The 12,097-nt window shown below is 39.9% G+C and overlaps 1 protein-coding gene across 18 annotated transcripts in view; it reads right to left on the bottom strand.

The window, feature by feature from the left end:
* Window positions 1–12,097, bottom strand: part of CDC14B (cell division cycle 14B) — a 59,221-nt gene that overhangs the window by 32,952 nt on the left and 14,172 nt on the right. For 10 of the 18 annotated variants that reach the window (XR_014787735.1, XR_014787734.1, XR_014787736.1 and 7 more), the window contains exons 2-5: window positions 10,641–10,734; window positions 8,826–8,957; window positions 7,571–7,646; window positions 5,025–5,117 (exon numbers count right to left, since the gene is read on the bottom strand). Coding sequence is in view for 12 of the 18 variants with exons in the window: in XM_084834079.1 (XP_084690205.1) it covers window positions 5,025–5,117; window positions 7,571–7,646; window positions 8,826–8,957; window positions 10,641–10,734 (395 nt within the window). In the remaining 6 variants the exon portion in view is untranslated. The remainder of the gene's footprint in view (window positions 1–5,024; window positions 5,118–7,570; window positions 7,647–8,825; window positions 8,958–10,640; window positions 10,735–12,097) is intronic. The other 8 variants (XR_014787738.1, XR_014787740.1, XM_084834088.1 and 5 more) reach the window with 1 other exon arrangement.

Below are 12,097 nucleotides of genomic sequence, written 5' to 3'. Positions count from 1 at the left end.
CTGAAACTACTAATAGAGAGGTTAGATATTTGAATGCTATGTCAGAGATGATGTTCCTGCTTCAGCAGCTCCATCTAAAACAAGACTACATCTAGAAATGTTGGCAGATTGAACCTAGGAAGGATTTTTTTTTTTTTTTAAGGGACCACAAGAAGGAAACTGCTTACCCTGAAGGAAGATGAGAAAATAAAGTACACAGAGATGAGTCCTGGAGAAGATGACCTGAATTACAGCAATTCTTGGGGGTAGGACCCAAGAAAGGTGCCCCTCCAAAAGGACATAATTAGTGCCAAGCCTGAGAAAAAGAAACACTGTTACTAAGTTAATGCAGGGTTGGGAAGGAACAGCCAAGACAGAGGCAGAAGGCAAGGTGGAAAGATAGAACACACAGCAGCTATTTCTGATTTAGAACAGACAAATGGGGACAGAGGAAATGAAATTCTCTCTTAATCCTTGAAATATTAGCGAGGATCAAAAGTACCCATGGCAGAGGTCAACTCAAAGTTTTATTCTAGCTTGCTAACATGAAGAACTGCAAACATCTTCAAGGTAATACAGTTTTGCCTTTTAAATAAGATGAAGTTCCCGTATTAATTTTTAATTAAGCAAAATAAAAGCCATAACACCTTATTTTAGAACAGCACTTCTACCCTGTTGCTGAACATTCTTTATATTCTTTTCCAGAACCTCAACACTGGGGCCATTTGATACAGGTGGGTAAATAAGAGATGTCACAGTTATATTCAGATGATTAGTAACGAAATACCCAAAATCAAATCCAGATCATTAATAGAATATAGGGATTAGAAAACCTTGATGATAATTATCTTGGGTTATTTCACATTTGAAAGACTTCTTGCTTTTGTGTCAAAAGTTCAGGTCCCTAATATAGTCCAGTTTGATACATTACACATGATTACTTGGATAATCCATTCTGAAACACTTATTGAAAGAGCCAAGAAAGCAAAGGACCTGGCAGGAAGAAATAACAGGAAGAAAATGTCTCCCCTACAAAGACTGAAAACACACACAAAATTAAAATGCCTTTCATTATTATGCTTCACAATCTTTATGGAAAGAAGGAGCAACCAGCATGGTCACTGTGCCTCAAAATGCATTTTCTGAAAAGATTCTAGATATGGCTATGATAAACAGTACTCCAGTTCTCTTAATTTGAGGCTTACTTTCTTTGCTTAAGTTTGCATGTGGCAATTTGAATTATACACACTTTGAAAATCCAGTTTTCACTGGATGCAATCCAGAAGCCAGCCAGCCAGCCAGCCAACCAGTTAACACTCAAGACCCACCAACTTCAAGGTGTATCTTTCTCTGGATCATGTCCTCATTTTCCTTCAAGTATTATGATTCTGAATGCATAATTGCTTTTTTTCTAAAATAAAACTTGTGACAATAGTGCTCGGGGATTTTGAATGTGCAATGCTGTGGAAACCTGTATAATTATATATAATTCTTGTCTGTTAGGTGTATCCTGAGATCAAAAGCCCCTCAGTAACAACACAAAATCTGCATTTGATACATTCATGAAGGCATATGTCAAATGTGTAATTTCTTTGGGGGGGGGGGAAATGATATCAAAGTATCAGAAGGCTAATGTAAACACCAACTTAACTGATTGTAAAAATATCCTTTTAATGTTAGTCCTCCAACCAGTACAGAACATGCTTGAAAGCATCAACATTCTGGTGATAGCCACAGGACAAGTATTAATTTCATACTTCTTTAGTCATGGTAATTCATAATAGTATGTCAAACTTGCAATTTTAAATTTTTTTAAAAGCTCTGTACATACAGAACTCTACACAAAGACAAGCATTCAGAACAGCCACACTCAGTAGAGAGCTAGAGCAACACATCTTGTTTAATATCTCTTACAATCCTACTGAAGATTTTCAAAATGTCCTCTATAAACATCTAGTAAAAGACAAATGTGGAGACAGCCAAGAAATACAAGGATTTTACAGCTATCACAAGTTCTAAGCTAGCAGTGGCTCAGCACTGGATAATATGATACATTTCCACATTAACTACAAATAAGCATACACCACTCCCTCTTGAAATAATTATCACTATGTAATTCCACAAAATGGAAAAACTGAAATACTTCCATACTACAGGACAAGTCACAGAATACCAGAGTTCAAAAATAAATAATGCAGACAAATTGACTCTTGTGTATTTAAACACCCCCCCCACACACACACACACACTGATGAGCTAATTCTCAGTAGCTGGAAAAAATAAACCTCACTCCTATTAACTATCACGGCAATTTTGGCAGCAACATCAATTAACTGATTAAATATTTAATATTTGCAAATGAAAAACATAATTTTGAAGAATTTTTGTTTTGAGATGATACATGGACGTGTTGCAGCAGACATTATCTTAGAAGAAACAACAGAAAGTATTGTGGCACCTTAAAGATGAAGGCCTAAATCCAATGTACAGTTAGTGAAAGAAAATGCTGCACTAGCAGAGCTCAGCTGCCTTTTCCCATTGTACAAGTGGAACTTTAGATGGATTCTTTCCTTGCACATAGTTCAGAACTTGTTATCTGCTATCACAATGTCATTTGCACTAGTGGAATGACACCACTGGATACATCTCCAACAATTTTCTTACAGCATAGGCTTTCATAAACACTGTCCACTTCATCAGATGCATGAAGTCTTAACCTCAAGTTGGTAGATTTATATACACATGCTTGATGTGGGATTGTAAATAGTGAGGTCAGAGAGAATTGAAATGCAAGAACTACAGTCAGTGATAACTACCTTAACAGGTGCCAGCCACAAAAAGTTATTGGGTGATCACACATTATCGCATTGATGAATAGATTAAAACATGCAGCATGATTTTAAAAAAATAATCAAAGGGCGGTATCCAATGAGACACAACTACTAACAAAAATTATGCTGTGCTAGTGTAAGGAACCTCTAATAGCATTAGCTGGTGCAATGGGATTCCCCCCAAAACCCATCATACCAGCTAAGAGTATTAGTGTTGTGCTAGAGGTCCCTTACGCTAATGCAATGTAAGTTACGCTAGCACTCATGTTGCATCGGATACTACCCAAGAGATTCAATTCTATTTTCTGTGGTTAGAACAAGGACAAAGGTGTGTGTGTGTGTTTTCAAAAAAATCACACTACATGTGTTAATCTGTTCACTAATGCAATGATGTCTGTGTTATCACCCAACAACATTTTGTAAATGGCAACTGTTAACGTTATTATCTTGGTCTGTACTTACTGCATTTCAATTTCAATGACTTATTGCATTTCAATTTCCTCTGACAACACATCTTATATCTCCCCACCACATCCCAAGCATGTGTATATAAATCTGCCAATTTAGGGTTAACACTTCATGCATCTGATGAAGTGGACTGTGTCCATGAAAGCTTATGCCTAATAAATGTATTAGTCTTTAAAGTGTCAGAAGGCTCTTTGTTTTTACTGCCAACAGACTAACACAGCTACCCCTCTAGAAAGCATCTTAGAAAGCATCTTAGAAGAGATGTGCAGGAGGAGAAGGAATGCCTCTTCTAAGATGACATCTTCCACCTGCAGTTTTTATAAGAATTAACACTTTAAAAAATGTATTTCCCAATTAATTGACAGCAGCTTTTTACTTGGTCAAAAGGTTTTTAAATCAGGTAATTCAATCAACTGACTAAATGTTGGAACTCAAAAACAAACAAACATTAAACAGTTCATAGGAAAGCTGTAATCAAGACTGCAATGTAGCAGCTGCAAATGTAGCTCTGCCTAGGGGCAGAAATACACACAGTTGTGTCCACACCTCTTCTAGCACTAGCCTCTCCTGCATCTTGACACAACTGAGCAACACTCTAGTGTGGATACTGTTTATTGCTCTAAGTGGTTAGGACTAAGCAGGAACCATGTCCATGCCAACGTGTGATGACTGCGTAACAGGATACGAATAGCATGGCTGTTTGGACAGGAATCCTACCCATGCTGTACCACAGTTATCACATGCTAGCTTAAACTGAAACCTTTCCAGAATGGGACAGGTCAGCAGAGCTCCCTTCTGCAAGCTCTGACCTGCCTCATTCCAGAAAAAAGAGTTTTGCTCGTTTCAGATTGCTGTAGGATTTACTAGCTTCCCGTTGCATTAGCACTGCGTCCCGCTAATGCAAGGACTGTGTTGGATACCGCTCTATATTATAATTATGGCTCCAAATCTCATTGCTGCTAAAAACCATTGGTCATCACAAACATACATCAAATTACAACAGACATTTTAAGATGGAGGATCCCCAAGCACATTGAACCCCATTTTGTATAATAACTTTGTGTCTAATCCACTGGGCACCATTATTGTTTAGAAAAATCATTTTTAAGCTTTCTATCTTCAGTAGGTAAACCCTTTCATATTGACTCACTTGCTGAAACAGCTCCGCACATTGCAAGGGAAACCAGGATACATGTAGGGCAGGGGTGCTGAACAGATATGTTGAGCATGGCTACTTACTCTGCATGAAATGAGTGAGCCCTAGAATTCACTGCAAACTGCCCTGCATAACCAGCACCAGAAAGGGGGGTGGTGACAGGGGAGAAGTAGCTCACAGACAAATACCTTGCTCCCACCCCATCCTTCCCTCCCTGCATTGGATAGGGGGTCGCCTCCAAGTTCAGAGGTGGCCACCTATCCCAATGGGATTTCGCCCTTGTTCTCTTTTTTACCACTGTTCCCTCAAACAGGGCCCACTCCGTTTCCACTGCCCCAAAGCTTTTTTTTAAGCTTTCCAACTTTGAAAGTCCAGACTGTTTATACAGAAACCATTCCGATAAAAGAAAACGAACATATGAATAAAACTGTAGAGCAGCTTTATCATATTAATGTATTCTTTTTCATGTCTTGTGGACAAACACATATAAACTTCAAGGCATTTGATCACTAAATGTGATTCCCACACTGAAAGAAAATCACAGGCTTGTGGGCCTTGTCAAGCTTCAGGTTAGACATTAAAACACTTACTGTGTAACAGCCTATGAGGAAGGCTGCATTGGCTTGTTTTTTCGGATCAAAGCCACAATAATGAACAATCTTCTTCCTTAACATGGTAAAGGACTGTATCAAGAAATGAACAGAGTTATAATTTGGCTCCTTGAATTTTAAAAGGTTGCACTTAAATAACTTAAATAATAAACTGAAATAGTCTCACCGTACACAGACACAGAAAACAGCCTCCTCAGGTAACAAATAGTTATGTAAGTTTGTATCCAATGGTATCATTCCACTGACAGAAGTAGTTCCATCAGTGGAACCAGGAGGGGGTGATTTCCTCCTCCCCCTGTGTGCCCTCAAAATCTGCTCCAGAGGGCTGGGAAACTCTCTAAGGCAGATTTTTGGGCAGTGTAGAGAGCTGCAAGGGGGTAGGAAAGAGGGAGAAAGTCTGGTTGTGCTAGCAGACTACTGCTACCATGATGTTGGATTTAATCCATAACATTTAAGACATAACACAGTATTACTTCATTGTCAATGCCTATTACAAGAGGATGCCACAGGGACCCATTATGCATAGTATCAAGATAGGAAGTTGAGAGGAAAAAAATTATTGAATTAGATCTAGTATCTAAAGCAAACTCCTAATTTAATGAAATAATTTTAAGCCTGAAATACATTTAGTAATTTGGGTCAGGCACAAAACACCTACATAACCATGAAGTTACTACATGAGGAGCAATTTGCTCAGTTTTGCTGTTTTGAAATAGCACTCAGTCAGCTTTAATTGTGCTCTATGTAGTGTGTAATCTCTTTTTACACCTCAGAGATCCATTCGTTATTTCTAACAGGGCAATCAAACACACACACACACACACACACACTAACATAAATTAGCACCTGCTGTGCTATATACCTGAAGACATGTCCCTAGAAAACATCCTAGTTCCTAAGAGAGCCTTCCCCAACCTGGCACCCTCCAGATGTGCGGGACCACAACTCTGATAATCCCCAGCCAGTGTGGTCATTGGTCTGCTGACTGGGGATGATGGGAGTTGTAGTCCAACACATCTGAAAGGTGTCGTGTTGGAAAAGGCTGCTTGCTGTAAGCACACTGCTTTACTCATTGACAAGTAATTACTACAATACAAGAATTTTGATGAGTAATTCACATACAAGGGTCCAAGAAACATGCCACAGCCAACTCCTCACATAATATTTCATATCCTTGACTTACAATTCAGGTCTGCACAGCAAGCAAAGCCTTCGATCTTGCAACTACTGCTAAATGTTGACTAGCACATTTCGGTTTTCACTTTTCAACATAATGTTGAAGGTTGAATGAAAGCATCTTTGCAACCTCCATTTTCCACTCTGTGGAACTCCCTCAATAGGGAACTCCGCCATGCCCCCTCTTTAATGAGCTTCCGCTGTCCATTAAAAACATGGTTGTTCAGGCAGGCATTTGGGGTGGGTTAGGGTATTTTAGGAAATGTTTTTACTGTAGAATTTATTGTTTTAAACTGTTTTATTGTATGCTGTACATCGCCCAGAGTGGCTGGGTGACCAGCCAGATGGGCGATTAATAAATTTAATAATAATAACAACAACAACAACCTTGCAATAAATAATTTGAGAATGTATGGAAAGGCCTGGGAAACAGTTTGACTTAGAGAAGACGTGTTGCTACTAGAGTATCTCGGAACTGCCATCATTTCTCAAACTGCTACATATTAATCTAGTTCCAAAGGTTACTGACACCATAGGATACTATTTTTGTAAATACTTGAAAATAACTGGTTAGTTACCACACAGTCCTGTTAGCCATTAATCTGATCAGTTACAATGAAGAACAAGGAAAATAAAATACAAGCTTATGGTACCTGATTTGTATCATGGGACAACAGATAACAATCACAGTAACTAGGTATTTGTTCATACATTACAGCATTTTCCAAAAGAATACTGGGACTACATTTTCTTACAGTATTAAGCTTTACAGGGTGTGTTTATTACAAAGAATTAGTATTTCCCTTCTTGGAAATATGAGTAACCATTGTTAAGAACATTTTTAAAAAACCCTAACATATTAAAAGAAATATGTGCTTTTGTGCCCTAAAGCTTTTCAGACATTGGCAGGTTGCCACTAACAAGGAATTCCTTGGGGAGGAGGCTCTCCATTCCAAGGAACGTTTCCTAATAAGTTTCTTCTGTTCATAATATCACCAGGACTTTACAAATTCCATGGCTTTGTGCTTCTTGGCTTTTGCCTTTAATGATTAACCACAGAATGAATTCCAAGATATTTGTACTTTAAAATAAAAGCAAGCAAGTTCTACCACATTATTCTTTCCCATGCTTCTGGCAAACACACACAAACATATCCCACGTTCACTGGACTATGAACATGAGCACAAACCTAGACCCGTATCACTCTGTATCTTTTTTTCAAGTGTGTACAACCAAATAGAAATAGTGTACATATACACTTCAAGTGAAGTATGTTCACCCCTCCAACATTTTATAAAGGAACTAAATTCAGAATAGGCAAACTATTAAAGTTTACAAAGCCATTTTACCTTTAATTTTTTAGTTAGCTTGCAACAGTATCTGTAAATCATTGCCAGATTGAGTGGTCCAAAATCTGCATAGAAGCTTGGAGAAAGAGGTGGGGAAAAGAAAAGAGAGAGGTGGGGGAGAAAAAAAAGTGTGCTTAAATTGCAAGACCTCTACTGGAATGGTTGTTCAAAAAACCACATTTTCCCACGCACCCACACTCCCCCAGCCCTGCTTACATTGCAATAAGTAGGCTTTCTAGCTGGCATACTTTTTCTACAAACTCTGTTCTGGATAACTGTTGATACGTGTTGTAATTATTGACGGAAAAACAAGTACATAAGCCTGATACATACTGTAGAACAGCTCTGCAGTGTTTCCTAGATTACAATGTCATTGATAATTGAAACATTTTTGGATCCTGCAACAAAATATTTTGCAGGCACTGCTTTAAGAATACTCCATATGAAAGGTAACAGAAATTATAAGTTCTGAAAAGGGTACTGATACCTTTTTTCCAGTAATCCATACACTAGTGAGCTGTAGATAATAAACAGATTAGACAATGAAGGGCTCCTGTAATCCTAAAGTACCAATCCACAGAAAGAGCTACTTGATTCATCTTTACATGATTTACTGGTCTGGCCTTGAGTCCTTCCTATCAACCTCTGCTCCAGACAGTCAGTTCTTCCCCAGGTTCACATTCGTTTCAGGTGCAGCACTCAGTCACTGTAGTCACAGAGGCACAGCAGGAGTACCCACCAAAGGCAACCCAAAGATGGTGCTGCTGCCTGTTGCATCTCTGCATGTGTCTCTGCTCTGAGCCTGTCTCCTTTCAACAATGAGGCACAGCTAGAACAGTCACTTACGCACGAACAAAGTGCACAAGTGTCCTGGCTGTGTGAAGCCCTGAGATATGAACAGCTACTCACATGGGGGGGTACCTCTTCAGACAACCATACTTAAGGCACAGGGGATACAGGGCAGGGCTAGCTCAGCTAGGAGTGGGGCCAGCACCATAGCCCCACTCCCTAGTCATCAGATGATACCCTTTCATGCAAGTAGCATGTGAAGAAGGTTAATATGCATTCTTATAAAACAGCCCAGAGGCAACAACACAAAACTATTATTTCCAAACAGACAAGACCCCTAGCTTTGTCTGTTTAGAAAAAAACAAGTCACCATCCAAACAAGTTTTTAGTGCACATGGGTGGGGGTTTCTTTTAAGCTCCAACAGCCAAAGGCACCAACAGCTTTTTAAGATGAACAGCAGTTTACCTTTGGCACTCTGAAATGTTTTGGGAGAAACTTCTCGGCAGCTTCCCTTGTATGCACAGTTCCCCACCTGCATACCAGTGCTGTGGGGTGGAAAATTTCCCAAAACGAAAAAATTTCCAGATCTTTATTTTTCTGCAGAAAAGTTTCCATTTCAATAAGTTCATTAGTAAAAATGCATGTATGCCAATAACAAATACGATATTAGGCAAGCTTGGCAACTTCAAAGTTGAAATTAATGTTTTTTATGTAATTATCCTTAGCATACATATATGTCATTGAAATATACGTACATCTCAGAGTGAAATGGAACTAAGATACATAAATTTTTGTCAGCATATCACAGCTGACAGTCCTTTGGGTTGCTAAAATTAGTGCATCAACAGTTTTCAGTACCTTTGTTTTTTTCTTAAATTTAAACAACCTAAGGGACGTACATGCTATTGTCTTTTTTTTTTTTTTTTTTTACAAAAATTCCAATAAAATAGTCTACATAACATTTATTTCCCCTCTCAAATATTTCAGGTGAAATACTCGTGATATATTGGGGCAAAAAAATAACAAGGCATTCTTTTTTAGCTTTGTTTACTAAATACAAGTAAAATGAACATGCTAAATTAGATCTCTCTGCATCAGAATACTTTCTGATGAAAACTGAAAATGTTCCAATGTAAATGACCCTAATTCGCATTGGAAAATTGTCCAGAAAATTCAAAGTTTTCTGAAAAAAAAACCATTATGGCTGCATACATGTATAGATTCTGTTGGACTTCAGCCTTAAGCCTACAATCCCAAGACACTTTTTCTAGTGCATCATCAACTGCTTCTATCACCTTCCCCTTGAAACTCTGGCCTTAACACAGTTATATACCGCAACCCTCCCAAGTTAAATACAAGCTAGTCCTGCCAGGTTTTGGCTGTTTATGAAAGCAATTCTCCAAGAGTACGATGAGACACTTAAAAAGATATTGGCAGCTCCATAGGAACTGTCCTTGAGTCTATCCAGGGTGAGTACCTGTGCAGATACTCATATCAAAGTACCACCCAATGACAGTACAAGGCAGCACCGCCCAATGAGTACAAAAAAATCAGCCATTTTGTGCACTTTTGGAGGATTCCTCCTCAGGCCCTTAACAGAATGCTGTAGGCCAGTCTTCCCCAACTTGGTGCCTTCAATATATCTGGACTACACCCGCATCATCCCTGACCATTGTTTATGCCAAATGGGGCTGATGGTAATAACTGAGGTACAAAACATCTGGAGGACACCAGGTTGGGGAAGGCTGCTGTAGTCCATAAACCCCTTCTCGTATCTCCTCCTTTTTTGACCTGCTTCTTCCAGAGATGCGAGCAAGGGAACCACTGCCTAAAGAAGTCCCCATCACAAGATGTTGTGATAACCACCAACTTAGCTTTCAAAGGGAATCAGATTCATGGAGGATATGGCTATCACTGGCTACTAATCATTATGGCTATACATAACCACCAGTATCAGAGACAGTATGCCTCTCAATACCAGTTGTTGGGGAACATGAGCAGGAAGGTGTTACTGTTCTCATGTCCTCTTTGCAAATTTACCATAGACATCTGGTTGGCCACTATGTAAAACAGGATGCTGGACGTCAGGTCTAATTCACCAAGGCTCTTCTTATGTGTGTTTGTTTACCATGAAAACATCTTGCTTGGTCCATTACATTTTTTCATCAGTGCCAGACATATATGCCATCTTGTCAAAAAGATTCCCATTACATCCTCATTCATGCTGTTGCTAATATTACTTTATTTCACTGTCTTGGCAGAAGAGAATATTCTACTTACTTCTCATATATAAATTCATCATCTATGCAGAAATAGTGTGTGCTTGCACTACCACTCTTTGGTTTATGGAAGAGAATGGCAAAATAAAGACGATCTGAAATAGAAAAACAAACAAAATATCAAACTAGTGCTTATTGTGAACACAGAGATAACTGTAGAAAATATGTTGATACTATGATTTTAAATTATTTAAAACTGCAAAATTAAATTCTTCCATTCAAATTTCTGGAGCAGGAGTAGGCTGTAAAAACAATCACAATTAGTTAGTGCAGTATAGTGGCTGAAGTGTTTGATTTGAAACCCAAGTTCAAACGAGCATTTCCCAATGAAGCCCACTTGGTAGTCGGAGGGAGCAATCCTATGGCTGCTAGTCAGCAGCTAGATGGCCATAGGATATGTCGGTTTCTGGGAACTGACCTCAGAGCCCGTGCTCCGAGGGTGGTTCCTGGAGAACTGACCTCCCCCACCCCCCGCGCTGCCTCACAAGCAGCTTGGAATGGCCCTGCACTCTACGCTTGGAAGCGGAGCACAGAGCAACAAAAATGGGGCGTTCCGGGGCAGGGTAGGTGGAAATGCCGGTAGGACACATCCCATGTGTCATCCAGCAGCTGCTTCCCCTGCTCCACCTTCCCACGGCTAGACAGCTGACATTGGCTGCCTAGCCGAAAATACAGGGCGGCTGAAGCGTGAAGGGGACGATCCCCTCCCCGCTTCTCCTGCCCTGCATTGGATAGGCAGTTCCCTCCGAGTTCGGAAGCAGCTGCCTATCCCCATGGGATTGCACCCTTAGTCAATTAGCATAACCAACCTGACAGAATGATTTTTTCTGATGCTAGAACACCAACATTATGTTCCATTATAAGGAGGACAAGATAAACATGAAACTAGAGACCCTTCATGCATTCATCATGCGAAGGGAATCACATGTTGGATGGTGCTGTAGACAGGAGCTCACTTCTGGCCCTACAGCACCACTAGTATCTCCCTTGATGTTCACACGTTAGGTATGGATATACGCAAGGTAAAGCCTACAGGTGGAAGTCTCCTCACGCAGCCAGACTTTCTCCTTCTCTTCTTCCTGCAGCTCCAAAAATCTGTTCTGGAAAGTCCCCCAACCATCTGGAGCAGATGGGGGTGGAGAATCACTCCACGTCCTGGTTCCATTGATGGAAAGAGCTCTGTCATTGGGAAAACATCACTGGATTTCACCCTATGTTCATACACCTCTATGCATGTAGGCTATCCCTGAATTCTGGAACCCTGCATGATCAAAGTTTCAGAACATGGGAAAAGCCTACAGATCTATAGCTATGCAGGGCTTTCCTTGCAGTTGTCTATACCAAACTTGTGGCCATTAGGCCTGGGGCCAGCAGCGCTGCATGATTTCAGGAATGGGCGGGGCCAGGGGTATGGCCCTGCAACACCATTCTCATGTGTGAAGGTGCTTAATTATTTAA

The sequence above is a fragment of the Heloderma suspectum genome, chromosome 2 (genome assembly GCF_057233095.1).
Source record: "Heloderma suspectum isolate Gila_16-S chromosome 2, 16-S_ref, whole genome shotgun sequence".
In the NCBI taxonomy this organism is placed as follows: Eukaryota; Metazoa; Chordata; class Lepidosauria; order Squamata; family Helodermatidae; genus Heloderma; species Heloderma suspectum.
This window is presented reverse-complemented; position numbering and strand designations above follow the sequence as displayed.